General features: G+C 40.4%; 1 protein-coding gene across 1 annotated transcript in view; it reads left to right on the forward strand.

The window, feature by feature from the left end:
* Nucleotides 1-1,402: 1,402 nt before the first annotated feature.
* lhfpl4a (LHFPL tetraspan subfamily member 4a) overlaps nucleotides 1,403-12,079 on the forward strand; it is a 142,518-nt gene continuing 131,841 nt past the window's right edge. The window contains exon 1 of the mRNA XM_060835838.1: nucleotides 1,403-1,808. Coding sequence (XP_060691821.1) covers nucleotides 1,403-1,808 — 406 coding nt within the window. The remainder of the gene's footprint in view (nucleotides 1,809-12,079) is intronic.

Raw genomic sequence — 12,079 nt, forward strand, 5'->3', positions numbered from 1 at the left:
TCACACATCCCAACCCAATCTAGTCCCACCTGCCAGCACCCGGCCCAAATCCCTCCAAACCCTTCCTATTCATATACCCATCCAAATGCTTCTTAAATGTTGCAATTGTACCAGCCTCCACCACATCCTCTGGCAGCTCATTCCATACACATACCATACATGAAAAAGTTGCCCCTTAGGTCTCTTTTATATCTTTCCCCTCTCACTCTAACCCTATGCCATCTAGTTCTGGACTCTCTGACCCCAGGGAAAAGACTTTGTCTATTTATCCTATCCATGCCCGTCATAATTTTAAAAACCTCTATAAGGTCACCCCTCAGCCTCCGACACTCCAGGGAAAAGAGCCCCGGCCTGTGCAGCCTCTCTCTGTAGCTCAGATCCTCCAACCCTGGCAACATCCTTGTAAATCTTTTCTGAACCCTTTCAAGTTTCACAACATCTTTCTGATAGGAAGGAGACCAAAATTGCATGCAATATTCCAACAGTGGCCTAACCAATGTCCTGTACAGCTGCAACATGACCTCCCAACTCCTGTACTCAATACTCTGACCAAAAAAGGAAAGCATACCAAACGCCTTCTTCACTGTCCTATCTACCTGCGATTCCACTTTCAAGGAGCTATGAACCTGCACTCCATGGTCTCTTTGTTCAGCAACACTCCCTCGGACCTTACCATTAAGTGTATAAATCCTGCTAAGATTTGCTTTCCCAAAATGGAGCATCTCACATTTATCTGAATTAAACTCCATCTGCCACTTCTCAGCCCATTGGCTCATCTGATCAAGATCCTGTTATAATCTGAGGTAACCCTCTTCGCTGTCCACTACACCTCCAATTTTGGTGTCATCTGCAAGCTTACTAACTGTGCCTCTTAGGCTCACATCTAAATCATTTCTGTAAATGAGAGAAAGTAGAGGGCCCAGCACCGAACCTTGTGGCACTCCACTGGTCACAGGCCTCCAGTCTGTGGTTTAAACTGATAGTACAAATTGTTGTCTTTTTTTTAACAGAACCACCTTTATCCTGATCTGGTTCCGTTCAATCTGATTTAAGAATCCTGATCTGAACATAACGTGGTGTGTGCTGGGAAATATTCCCAATAAGGCTGCATTACCTCGGTAACGCGCATACACCAAACAGCTAGCGTGTCGGGAGCGCGCACCCTGGAGCCGGAGAGAGAAAGAGAGAGAGGGAGGAAGAGGGGGAAGCGAAAGAAAGGGAGAGAAAGAGGCAGAGAGGGTCTGGAAAGATGGAGCATCTCCACCATATAGCCACTCTATAACAATCGGACAAGGGCATCAGCACGATATTATTGGGATTTACTGTAAATGTAAGAGACTGAGGGTTGGCTCTTGCATTTGCATTAAGGAGCTAGCGAGGAGAGAAAGCGAGAGAGGGGAATATGTTGCCTTCACAGGAAGCCTCTAAAATCTACCATGACAATTACATGCGGAATTCCAGAGCCATCGGTGTGCTGTGGGCCATCTTCACCATTTGCTTCGCGATTATTAACGTGGTGGTTTTTATCCAGCCTTACTGGATCGGGGATAGTGTCGACACTCCCTACGCCGGCTACTTTGGCCTTTTCCATTACTGCATCGGGACAGGCTTAAGCAGCCGGGATTTAATATGCCAGGGAACCTTCTCCGACTTCTCCAGCATCCCCTCGGGTGCCTTCAAAGCGGCAGCGTTCTTCGTGCTGCTCTCCATGGTCCTGATCCTCGGCTGCATCACCTGCTTCGCGCTCTTCTTCTTCTGCAACACCGCCACTGTCTACAAGATCTGCGCCTGGATGCAGCTCCTGGCAGGTAGGGGGTGGCTGATGCATGCATCTGTAAGGAATAGTCCCATCTATGTGTGTGCCTGTCCCTGTGTGTATGTGTGAGAGCGAGGAACCTCGGCATGTCTCAGATTGCCCTTAACAGTGGAAACCTCGTCCAAAACAGAGTGCCCCAATACCGTTGATCCAGCACCATCTCTCATCTCAGGACTGTTATTAACCGAGGAGATCTGCTGGGACATGTGTAGGTTAAATAATATGTAGTGCAATGATTAAAGGTGGCGATTGGATGCAGAATGGTTAGTAGTGATGGATTCCAGAGCTCCAGTGGTGAGTGACTTGAATGCAACGCGAAGTTAATGTGATGGATGGTGAGGTGCTGAATTTCCAGTGATGCCCCCGTGTAATTAACATCATTGAATCTAACGGTATCTCAAACACCAATGTGAGCATATTGACTGCATGGTATAGAATACTAATCAGTAACGGTGCTGTAAAAATTCCCGGTGTGGAGTCGTTCATGCTGTGTGTGATGATGGACCGGGATGATTGATCGCTCACTGATGGCTAAGATTCGACTCTCAACGTTTTGACGTAATTTTTTGTTTGACTGAAAGGTATGGAGTCACCCATGGTCAATGGAGGGTTAATTAGCCACTAAGACTATTACTAAGAGAGCTGCCGTATCAGACGTGGACACGGATGTGGTATCCTTATAGTAAATAGTCTTACTGTTCCAAAATGGAACGATGTGTATGTAGCGCTGGTGCAGTCAGAAGTACTGATAGACAATACTACGAGACTTCCCTGTAAACAGTTTGTTGATTCGGTTGATGTTAAAGTGTGCCAAATGCTGAATCTACTGTCCTCATCCTTAAAAGGATCAGTTCGTCCATTACCGGGTCCGGATGAACAATTATTATAACATAACAGAGTGTGAGTGCAGCGCGACGCACGCCCCCATGTATTGTAGCCAACAAATGTTTAAGAGACAGTTTGCTGCGAATAATAGTGAGATGTATTTTGAGCCTTGCCTCTCAGATGGAAGATTCTCAATGCCTGATTCCTAAGAGGAAGCATTTCATTGCTGTTTCAGTAATAGGCTGTTAATAGACGTAGCAGCTACACGGTTTATAAGTTTCTCTTGATGCAATGCAAGGTATCCTCAAAGGGCCCTTAAGTACATTTTATGTATCATTTTGGCTTCGGGGCCTGTATTCTTAATATCAAGGTCGCCCGGCATCAGTAGATTTTACAAGATTTCTGTGAAATACTTGTATCGTCAATTTTAAATATTTATGGAAAGAAACGAAATGATCACAGCAGAGTGATAGAACTCGACTTGGAATTCAAACTGAGCCCTGCCTATCCTAGAAGTGATAGTTCCGATTCTTCTTCTACTTGATAGGTGCACTGGAGACCATTGCTGCTTTATGGAAACTAGGGGATCAAGAATTGTCACATTTATCACATCCATGTTCACTTCACCCCAACCAAACTTTTCTTTTGACAAAGAAAAAATGGTAAAGCCTTGCTATTTTGAGAGGAAAGCTCTGGGAGATTGCTATTCTTCATTCTTATTCTGTCGAGAAACTAAAACTAGTGTATGGAATCAGTGTTGCCCGGGTTATTTAACAGAGTCATTGCTGCTTTGTAAGAGTTGGTTACCACCTGAGCCAGAAACACATTGTAACCAGTTGTTTCTTGAAGGGATTCCATGAATCAGGATCCATTGTCTATTTTGTTTCTCTTCTTGTTACAGTAGCTGCCTGAAAACAAATGCACCAATAGTTGAAAATGAATAAAATTTGGTAGGACAAATAAAAATCCTACAAACCCCTTGAAGAATGAATATTCAAGCTGAGAAATCTGCAGACAGTGTTCCATCAGTTATGAAAAACAAATGAAATCACTAATTAATAACACCATTTAAAAAATGATTCAAAGCACCTGAATTCATTTGCAAAAGGCCAAGTTTGAAAAGCAGAGAGACTGGATTTCTTTCCAGTTTCTAAACTCCAACACAAGGATGAGACTCCATTGGAAAATAGTCATCTGACACAATCTTTAAAACAATAACCAATTAATGGCCAGAGAAAACTGGCCATTAATGCAAGTAAACCAGAAAGAGAGAGTGGATCGTGGTGCTCTCTCGACACTGTTATAAACTTGGTGGTTTCAACTGTCCAATGGGAGAAGCATAATGAAAGAATCTATGGCTGTGATCCTGCAGGCAAGGTGGCTATGACTGGGAGGGGGTAGTGGGGATCCTCAAATTTATCTTGAAGCATTCACCACACCCCCCTACTTACTCTCCATCAGTCTGTAGTAGAAAGTGAAGACTGCAGATGCTGGACATCAGAGTCGAGTGTGTGGTGCTGGAAAAGCACAGCAAGTCAGGCAGCATCCAAGGAGCAGGACAATCAACATTCTGGGCATAAGCCCTTCATCAGGAATGGAGAATTGGCATTTTGGGCATAGGTCTTTCATCAGGACTCCATTCCTGATGAAGGGCCTATGCCCAAAACACCAATTATCCTGGTCCTCAGATGCTGCCTGGCCTGCAGTGCTTTTCCAATATCTCACTCTCAACCCCATCAGTCTGTGGCCAGGAACTTACCAGGCTTGGAACACTCCAGGTATTTTAATTAAACTTATGAACTATCTTCTACTCGTGGATGGATAGCCATCACAGCTGCCTGGCGTGCAACCTTAAAACTAGGTTAGAGGCAGAAAGATACTATTAAACCAACATACCAATCAGCGTAGAATATCTGCAGAAGGATCAATGGACTTGAAATGTTTTCTCTCCACAGATTCTACCAGATCTGCTGAGTTTCTCCAGCAATTTTTATTTTTGTGAGTCTAGAATTTTGATTAAACTACATTTTGAACATTATGAATTGATTTAGTCTCCAAATTTTAAAAAAAGACATTTAAGCATTGGAGCAAATGCAAAAAAAAAGTTTTACTGCAATGATACAATGTTCTGAAATTGTATCTATGAAGAAGATTTATTTTTTATCTGGAGACTAGAAAAAATGGAGCAAGATCCTGTTAGAGATTCTTAAGATTTATGAAGAGCATTCCATTTATAAATATCAGAATATTATCGAATTTTTATAGAGTTAGTCAATATAGTGTGAAGCCATCCAGCAGACATGGTCTTTCTCTCTCTCTGGAAAAATACATGAAGTCATAAGAAATGTCACTGTCTACTGGTTAAAGCTTTCATGTTGATATTCTTGAATTGCTAGGATGACATTGTGTATTCCCTAGCCTATTCAAGAGTCTCGTTTTGCTGAACAAATGGCCCTCAACATAAGGTAAACTTAAACATGACTTTATGCTAAAGTGACGGACTGGGGAAGTGGTCTTTCCCAACATCCTGGGTACCTGTCATAGTCATTGGGTTAAAGGGTTTGAACAAGTGATTGACATAGATTAAACAACTAGCCTCTCAAACTAAAGTATATTAATAGTGTTTGGGGACAGTCTTTGTGAGACAACTACCTGATTTTCAAAGGGCTGAAGATTGAGGAAGAGATTCTTAATACTTCATATGGATAGTAGAATTCTGCCACCAAATCTACTGAAGTCATTATAATCTTCCTCATTCATCTGTTAGTCCTCCAGACCCAGTAAACTGATCTCACTTATCACAGGTCATATGTTTTTCTACTTATTTTGCTTATACATCATGTCTAAATTATTGCTTCTTGAAAAACTTAAAATACAACCTTAAAATCAATTGTGAACTCTTGGCTACCTGTGTTGGTAATATGTGACTCTCAAATCTCAAAATTACACAGGGCAGAGCAGAACTTGGAGCCAAATGTTGTAAGATTGTTACTAGCACATCTGGCAGTAAATACAGGAGAAACATCTTCACCCAGATTGTGGTTGGAATGTAGAGTTGGCTACCATAAGGATGAGTTGCATATTTTTAAGGGAAAGCCAGTTAAATATATAACAGAGAAAGAATCAGAAGAATATATTAAAATCTGAAAGAATTGTGGATGCTGCAAATCAGAGACAAAAATGGAAATTGCTGGAAATGCTCAACTGGTTTGGCAGCAACTGTGGAGAGAGATCAGAGTTAATTTTTCAGGTTGAGTGACCCTTTGTCAGAAGGATATGCTGATGGGTTTAGATGAAGAGGGTGAGATGAGGCTCAGGTGATGTATGAATAGTGGAATGAATCATCTCTTTCTGTAATGTAAATACTGCCTGATATGCATGCAATCTAACCTTGACCTGGCTTAACATGACTTAAAATCATAACTTCTTTTTCCTCCAATCTCTTTAGTTGGAGCAAATGGTCAACTTGAAATTAGTGGACTAGATTTTGTAGCCAATGGTGATGCAACAGTATTCACTGCAGACATTGAGGAAAGCTGTTTACAAAAGCTGGCAATCTCTGTGGTGCAGTGTTTTGTTTATGGTATTAACTCAGGGGGGTCTTCAGGTATCTAGCTGAACTGATGACACCATGCAGGTAGGCAGTCAATCACATTGAAGTAGTCTCACAAACAAGAAACCAGTAAGTAAAACCACTGAACCTCTTCATTTTGCACTTTGATATTCTTACATGTAATGATTGGGAAATCGGGGAAATAATTATTTTAAAGTTCGTCTTTATTTTGTTACTTTAAGAATTGTGCAATATTTTTATCCTAAAATAAGACACTGACATTCAGCAAATTCAAAATTACATAGACAGGGCCAATGAGACTCTTTAATCTGTAATAGTAATCTGAACTTACTATTTTGTTAAAAACCCAATTAAACCTCATTTAAGAAGAATAACATGCATTCAGGTTTTTACAGAGACTAAGAGCCTAAGAGAGAAAGGTTTTTGCCAGTTCAATGATTTCTAGTTGATTGAATTCTGGAGAGAATTCACCGGTGTACCCTGTGGAGAAGCATTAATTCAGTGGCAGGAACCTCTGGATTTTTATGTGTATTATGCAGAATGCAGAGGTTACAGTCCATTTCAAAAAAGGAAGGGTGCTGAATGCCAACAGTTTCACCATTGTTACTATAGCAAAATCAGGACCAATCTATTCCATTCATCATCTTATAAATCCTGATTAGATTACTCCTAAGACTACGCTGTTCTGCAGTACGCAGTTGTAGCTCTTTTAGTCTGTCTTAATAAGTAAGACAGCCTTATCTTGTCAGCTCATATTATTGTCCAAAGATTAATGGATTGGATACACTGCTTTGCTGATCAGCAGTGGTAGTAAATGGTTATTATGAAGAGACAATTTCCCTTTATTAAGATTTCCAAATTAAAATATATATTCTCGCAAATCATTTTGGTCCTTTTATTCAGAAAGTTCAAAAGAAGTCAGGTGTTTAGCTTCAGCATTTAGCCATAATGTTAATAGTTTTCATACAGTGGGAATATTGACCTTGAAATTAAGTTGTGAGGTAATTTTGTATGAATGATTAACATCTTCCTTTGAAACTCCTTCCCACTATTTTTTTTAGTAGATCTATTCACCCAATTATTTTAAACAAGTCAGTGCTTTTAATGATACAGAACAAAAACATTTCAGATGAAGGCATTAAGTGCTCACTATGTAATTTCAAAGCCATTATCTTTATGGAAAAGTGTTTATGCATTTGTAAACTAAACCATATATTGGCTTTCTATACCTAATTATGGTCTCATTTATGTCATCATTACATCCTAAATTCTTTGGCTAAGTGGTTCAATGTAAAGAGTCTCATGGAAACTATGGAGATACATTTGCCAAAATAACAACAGTTTTAAGATTTTTATTTCAAGCTTGATGAAGTAGCATCGTGAATAAAAATGCTATCACTCCAGGTCAGAATGAATAGATTGAAAGCCTGATAGAAAATCCAACATTAGATCCCTTAATGAAATGAGCTTTCAGCTGTCTTCACTTCTCAGTTGGTGTGCTTATATTCACTGCAAATTAGCATCATTAGTCAGAAATATGTCAAAAATGATCAATCTGCAAAATGGAGTTGTTGTCTGGGGTTGTCCTTTTAATGCTGGATTATGTTGTTGAGGAAAACGTGGAGGACAAAATGTGGGGAATCAATTCAAGATACAGCATCTTTGATTAGATGCACCTACACAAAGAAAATTCTGATACTGTCAGCATTTCTATAGCTAGTCACTTCTAGTTTACAGTTCTCACAGAATCATACATCTCATGCATAAACATTAATAATGCAAATATCAGCTTTGATTTTACTTCACCCCCTGTACCACAATGAGCACATAAGTATCATTTTAGATGAACATTTAAAAAGACTTCATATCTGTTTCTGTGTTAACATTTCCCTTCACATTTTTCTTCCTTTTTTTTCTTTCTAAGTTAATTTGTTCTAGCCATTCAAAATATTTTCCCTTTAGTAATAAACCTTTTCCTTGCTGGTTTCCTTCTTAATTTCTACCAATCTGGTCCTTGGATTAAAAGCAGCTCTAACTGCCAAAAGATGTCAAGAGTTGATAAACTAATACACAGATATGATGAGATCAATCCAGGAACAAGCTATGAATGACCAATAAAATAACATGTGTCTCACAGAGTTCTATGCTCCTGGGTGAGTTAATACATCAATAAAGAGGTGAACATACAAACATTGCAATATTATAACTGATGATTCAGATCTTCAGCTATTTAATTATGTCACAGTCCCATTCTGAACAGAACATTCCAAAACTTATAAAAGAGATTTACAGACCCACATGAATTCAAATCTGCTGAATCTTGTTTTATGAGTAATTATTGTTTTGTTATTATTATTTGGTGCAAATCCCCAGCCAAGTATTGAAGGATAGAACTGGAGCATTGTCTTTTCAGTAATACCCACTGACTGAGTAAAATTAATATATAATTAACATACAGGAAGCATACCTAGATAAAGAAGCGCATTTAGAAAATATAACCATCCACCTTCTTATTATAAATTAAAATATTATATGATGTTTGAAGTGTATTAGGTAGCATACAAGTTATAAAACACATATGTGAGATCAGACATTTTTGGATATGAGCTGTACATAATACATCAAGATACACACACACACACACACACACACACACACACACACACACACACACACACACACACACACACACACACACACACACACCTGCCCCCATAATGACATAAGAGAATCACATGGAGAACAAAATAGTTCACACACAACCATTTTTTTATAAAAAGAACATTGTGGAAAGTTAATACTTTGCGATTTTGACTTGTGCATCAAATTGCAAAGCACCATAATAATTAATCTTTGATTCACCTCAATTTAACAATCAAATGTTATGTCCTCAAACTCATACCAAAAGACTATCTGACCTGTAACTAAACTGAGCATGGACTCCATGAATGCAAATCAATTTCCAATATCTTTAATGGGATACATAGCCGAACACAAAATCCAAAGTCACCCTGATGTGGTCCCTGCTTAAGCAGAATCTGCTGGGAAGGCTGCAAATGCAGATTAGAATATATGTGTCTATTTCACACTGTAGTTCAAAAATCTTCTGTTTTGCTTTGAATCTGTAACAAAGAGATGGATTTTCAAAATGGAGTTTGGCATCTAATGCCTGGATAATTTCCAGGTCCCAATACCTTGTTGGTGCTGCATGCTATTTTGATAATTAAATGCTTAATTGGAGATAAACAGGATCCCCTTAAACATTTTTGTTTTATTATTTCTCATAGAACCAATGCAGGTGCCAAGCATCTTTAGGGAGAGAAAAAAATATATATTTACGTAGCACTTTTCACAACTACTGGATCTTTTAAAGAATCTTATAGCAAATGAAATACCTTTTGAAGTGTATCCATTGTTGTAGTAGAGGAAATACCATAACTGATTTGCAATCAGCAAACACCCACAAACAGCAATGTGATAATATTCAGATAATTTTTTTTTAGATGTTGATTGAGGGATAAATATTGACCAACACTTCACTTCAAAACAGTGGGATCTTTTACATCCACCTGGACAGGTAGATGGAGACTAAGTTTCACGTTTTATTCAACAATGGCCTAACAGTACAGTGCACTTTCAGTACAGTATTGGAGTGTCAGCTTTGCTTTTTATGGTCAAGCCCGTGAAGTGGACTTGAACCCAGAAATTTGTGATTCAGAGAAAAATGTGTGAGGGACTGAACATTTGATTCTCTGAAGGCAGACAGAAGCTGCTTGCAGCATATGAGTGGCAAAGGCAGACAGCAGCCATGATCGGGTCTGCCTCAGTCTCATGAAGACAGCAGAGAGCTCCTTGGTGAGCCAACAGCATAAGTACTCAAAAGTGTGTCCATAAAGTCCGTAAATACATCTGGTCTGGCACTAGACCCACCAGTCGCCAAGACATGTCACTGTATAAAAATAAAATTCCACTTTTTCTGAAATGAAGCCAAACACTGTGTACTCAAGTGCAACAGACTGTTTGTATTAATCAGATTCACTTTTGAAAATTGCCCTTTTGCCCTCCCTAAGCTGTTACCAATACCTTTAAGGAACTTGATGGCTTTTTAATTAGAGACATCAGGATTTCTCACCCTTCCTAAAACTACAGCATATCTCAGTGACATCAGAACCCTCTGGGAATGCAATTTTGATGTTGCTTCTGAATCCAATTCCAATCCCACCACCAATTCTGCTAGCAAACAGTGGCACAGTGGTTAGCACTGCTGCCTCACAGCACCCGAGACCCAGGTTCAATTCCCACCTCAGGCGACTGACTGCGTGGAGTTTGCATGTTCTCCCCGTGTCTGCATGGGTTTCCTCCGGGTGCTCCAGTTTCCTCCCACAGTCCAAAGATGTGCAGATCAGGTGAATTGGCCATGCTAAATTGTCCGTAGTGTTAGGTAAGGGGTAAATGTAGGGTATGGGTGGGTTGCGCTTCGGCGGGTCGGTGTGGACTTGTTGGGCCGAAGGGCCTGTTTTCACATTGTAAGTAATCTAATCTAATCAAAAGTATGGCCCAGCACTTGTTGAAGTTTAATTTCTAATGTGATTTGCAGACTTACTGCAGCACTTCTCACGGTAAACTGAAGGATTTGCTTTGTTCCAGGGTTACGAGTATACTCCTGTGTAATTCACTGTGTGTTACTCTGTGATACTTGTTACAGGCTACAAATTTTGGCATATGGAAAATCTCGGTATACGTGCCCTTACTTTTGAGTTTATCAAAGATTTCAGGGCTTGGGAATCATCAATAACTACAGGCATCCATACAAGGGGAGTTTCCGCATGTTGAAATCAGCAAGATGACCCAAGCTGCTCCCATTGTAAAGCAACCACATTGAGCCAATTCTAGGATACTTCTCATCAGGGCATTAGGTCACAAACAGTATTCCACTCAGACCCATTCCCCTACCCTATCACCGTGCTTTTCAAATGGTTAATCCACCTTGTCTGCACATTCCTGGAAACTATGGGCAATTTAACATGGCCAATCCATCCGACCTGCACACCTTTGTACTAGGAGGAAATTGGAGCATCCGAATGAAACCCATGCAGACGTGGGAGAATGCTCAAACTCCAAACAGATGGTCGCTCAAAAGTGGAATTAAACGCAGGTTCCTGGCACTGTGAAGCAGCAGTGCTAACCACTCAGCCACAGTGCCACACTCATTTTGATTGCCTTACAAAGGGGTTTCAGCCCCACTATCATAAACTTCCATGGTAAGGAACTGAACATAAGACTACTTAACAAGGTAAAAACCTAGTGTTGGCACAGTATATGAGCACCGATAGAAGATTCACAAACTAATAGACGACAGAGAGTTGAGTTAGTAAAGCTCTATATTGGGGAGACAGGCCACCTACTTGCGGAACGTTTCAGGGAACACCTCTGGGAAACCCGGACCAACCAACCCAACCACCACGTGGCTCAACACTTCAACTCCCCCTCCCACTCCACCAAGGACATGCAGTTCCTTGGACTCCTCCATCACCAGACCATGGCAACACGATGGGTGGAGGAAGAGCGCCTCATCTTCCGCCTAGGAACCCTCCAACCACAAGGGATGAATCTAGATTTCTCCAGTTTCCTAATTTCTCATCCCCCCCACCTTCTCTCAGTCAAATCCCTCGAACTCAGCATCGCCTTCCTAAGCTGCAATTTTCTACCTGACCTCTCCGCCCCCAATCCCACTCTGGCCTATCACCCTCACCTTGACCTCCTTCCACCAATCCTCCTTCCAACGACCCTCCCCCAAATCCCTCTTCCCTACCTTTTATCTTACCTGCTGGACACACTTTCCTCATTCCTGAAGAAGGGCTCAT

This window comes from Hemiscyllium ocellatum, chromosome 14, assembly GCF_020745735.1.
Source record: "Hemiscyllium ocellatum isolate sHemOce1 chromosome 14, sHemOce1.pat.X.cur, whole genome shotgun sequence".
Taxonomy (NCBI): Eukaryota; Metazoa; Chordata; class Chondrichthyes; order Orectolobiformes; family Hemiscylliidae; genus Hemiscyllium; species Hemiscyllium ocellatum.